At 31.5% G+C, this 2,740-nt stretch overlaps 1 protein-coding gene across 1 annotated transcript; it reads right to left on the bottom strand.

Moving 5' to 3' along the window:
* Positions 1-1,290: 1,290 nt before the first annotated feature.
* LOC111778345 (probable calcium-binding protein CML25) lies at positions 1,291-2,106 on the bottom strand. Its single transcript, XM_023658119.1, has one exon. It carries the CDS (start codon positions 1,921-1,923, stop codon positions 1,354-1,356), a length of 570 nt encoding a protein of 189 aa, XP_023513887.1. The 5' UTR covers positions 1,924-2,106; the 3' UTR covers positions 1,291-1,353.
* Between the last annotated feature and the right edge of the window lie 634 nt (positions 2,107-2,740).

Genomic DNA, 2,740 nt, shown 5'->3' with positions numbered 1-2,740 from the left:
TTACCCATCTTTTGTTACCATGGTCATGTGTTAAAGTAGTTTCCCTTCACTAACCAAATAGATATGTGTAAGAGTGATTCGCCTTCACTTACTAAATGGTCGTGTGTAAGTGGCTCGACTTCACTAACCAAAACGACTATCGCCCATGTGACTGACACTTTCATGTTTTGTGATGGTTGATAAAAGGCCACCATATTACCTAAGAATTTGAAATATGCATTTAATTAATTAATTGACCACTATCTTAACCATGTTTTCTGTTTCTATACTTGAAATTATTTACAAGAATTTTCTAAATTTATTTTGAAGGGCTAAGTTAGGAAAATGTTTTGAAATTTGTTTATTTTATTATTTTTTTAAAAATATTTTCCGTTTAAGTATTATGTTATAAACATCATGAACTTTGTTTTATTTTTTGAATTTTTAATTAAAAATAACATCCAAATAGTAAGGATAATGAATGTTTTCTCATCCCGTTTAATACATCCTATAATAATTGAAATTATTTTGTCAAATTGAACCATTATTTTCCTTATTAGAGAAAAAAACTAATGACAACTAAAGTTATAATGATAATCCTTTATGATTTAGGTAAATAATAAAATAGAAAGTAGACCATATTCTCAACCGATTACCAAATTAAAGAAATTATTTAAGATTAAAAAAAAAAAAAAAAACAAATAGTTATAATGAGTCATAAATTTTTTTTTGGAAGACCAAACAAAAAATAGAAATTTAAAACGGTTGTGTGGTTTGTAAATTTTTCAAATTTCAATTCAAAAACCCTTATTATTAGTTTTGCTTATTCAATTTTTTTGCTTTTAATAAATATAAATATTTACATATATATTATATTTATTTTCAAACATTTAATTAAATTTTAAACACAGTTTCAATATATATTTTTGAAATATAATCTTCAAAAAAGTTAAAATATATATATAATTATAAAATTAAATAAAAAATATATATATTTTGGTTATCATTTTGATTGAAATCTATTATGAGGGATTTAAGAATTTCTTTTGAATTCAATTTAATTTTCTAATGGTGTATTTTCTTTTTCGTGGAAGGCATAATGTGAAAGCATTAATTAATTATGTAATGGAAACCAAATTTGGGAGATGCAAAACAGAGATAAAATCTTCTTAACTGCCTGCGATAATTATCTTAAAAATTAATATAAAAAAAAAAAAGAAAAAGAAAAAGAAAAGAAAATTGCAATTTCTACTTATTTATTTTTAATTAGAATTAAAATCAATTACAAGCCAATAATTCCTAATTAGAAAAATATAGAAACGGAAAATGTGTTAGCAAAATAGCTAATTACTCATAATTATCAATTAGCATTAACTAATCACCGAGACCGTGAGATCGAGAGCCGCTCATCATCATGGCTTTGAATTCATCGAAACTAATCATACCGTCGCCGTTTCTGTCGACGCCGCTGATCATGTTCCGGCAATCCGCCAGCGAGCAGTCGTCGCCCAAACTCTTCAAGACCTCGTGCAATTCCTCCGCCGTGATGGATCCGTTGCCGTCAAGGTCATAGACGGAGAATGCGTCCTTCAGATTCTTAAGCACCTCGTCGGAATCGACTCCCTTAGTGTTGAGTTCAATGAACTCATGGAGGTCAATGTAGCCGTCGCCATCGGCATCGACTTCCTTGATCATGTTCTGAAGCTCCTCCTCCGTGGCCGGCTGGCCTAGGCTCCCCATAATGGAACCGAGTTCAGAGGAGCAGATCTTGCCGTCGCCATTGACATCGAATTTCTTGAATACTTGCTCCAATTCCGCGATTTGCGCTCGGGAATTGAAAGACGGAGTCCGAGATCCGAGAATCGGAACCGTGGTGGATCCGAGCGGTGAATCGCTGGAGGAATCGGATTTCTTCTTACGGGAGAAGAGAGATTTGAATCCCATAATTTGAGGGGAAAGAGATTTGTGTGGCTCTGTAGTTTGCGTGGAAATTGATGAACAAAACAGGGGAGGGGGAAATGGATCGGATAGAGAATGAGGAGCGGAAACAGAATGTGAATCGGGGAGGAAGGGAAGATTTGTAGGGATGGGGAGAAAGAGAAGCGGATTCGAAAGAAACAGAATGGGAGAATGAATTGGAATTTGTTACAGATTGAAATCCCATGAAATTTGACTTTCCAAATATATACAGAGTGAGAGAGAGACGGACTGCGCTTGGAACGGAGCTAATCAATATTTAGTCATGCATAACATGTTAAACTGAATAATAATCGAATCTTCTAATAATCATAATATATAAATAATTATAAAAAGATTTGGGTTGGGTTTGAATTTTGGACATCTTTTCCACCCACCCATTCAAATGTTGAATTAGTTTGTTTAAACCGAGTAATTTGAATAGAATTCAGAACTCAACCGTGTGTTTTCTTGTTTCTTTAGATTAAATGATCCGTTCTTATCTTATTATTATTATTTACATTAATAATTAAAGTATTTACAAGTTAGGATGCATTAATAATGTTCGCTACAAACTTATATACCATACATGTTACATTAATAATTAAAATATTTACGAGTCTCAAGATGCATCAATAATGTTCGCTACAAACTTCCAATGTTTTTTATTTTTATATTTTTATAATAATCTTAAAAATTGGGTAGGGTAAGATTGAGATGTAACTCTATTTTCGGACTGTCCCACAAAAAAGAATACTAAACTCTAAACTCAACTATCACTGGAACTTTTAATTTTTTAAAAATT

This window comes from Cucurbita pepo, chromosome LG01 (assembly GCF_002806865.2).
Source record: "Cucurbita pepo subsp. pepo cultivar mu-cu-16 chromosome LG01, ASM280686v2, whole genome shotgun sequence".
Taxonomy (NCBI): Eukaryota; Viridiplantae; Streptophyta; class Magnoliopsida; order Cucurbitales; family Cucurbitaceae; genus Cucurbita; species Cucurbita pepo.
This window is presented reverse-complemented; position numbering and strand designations above follow the sequence as displayed.

Coding starts and splice junctions, on each gene's coding strand:
- LOC111778345 (XM_023658119.1), bottom strand. CDS start 1,923: ATGGGATTCAAATCTCTCTTCTCCCGTAAGAAGAAATCCGATTCCTCC.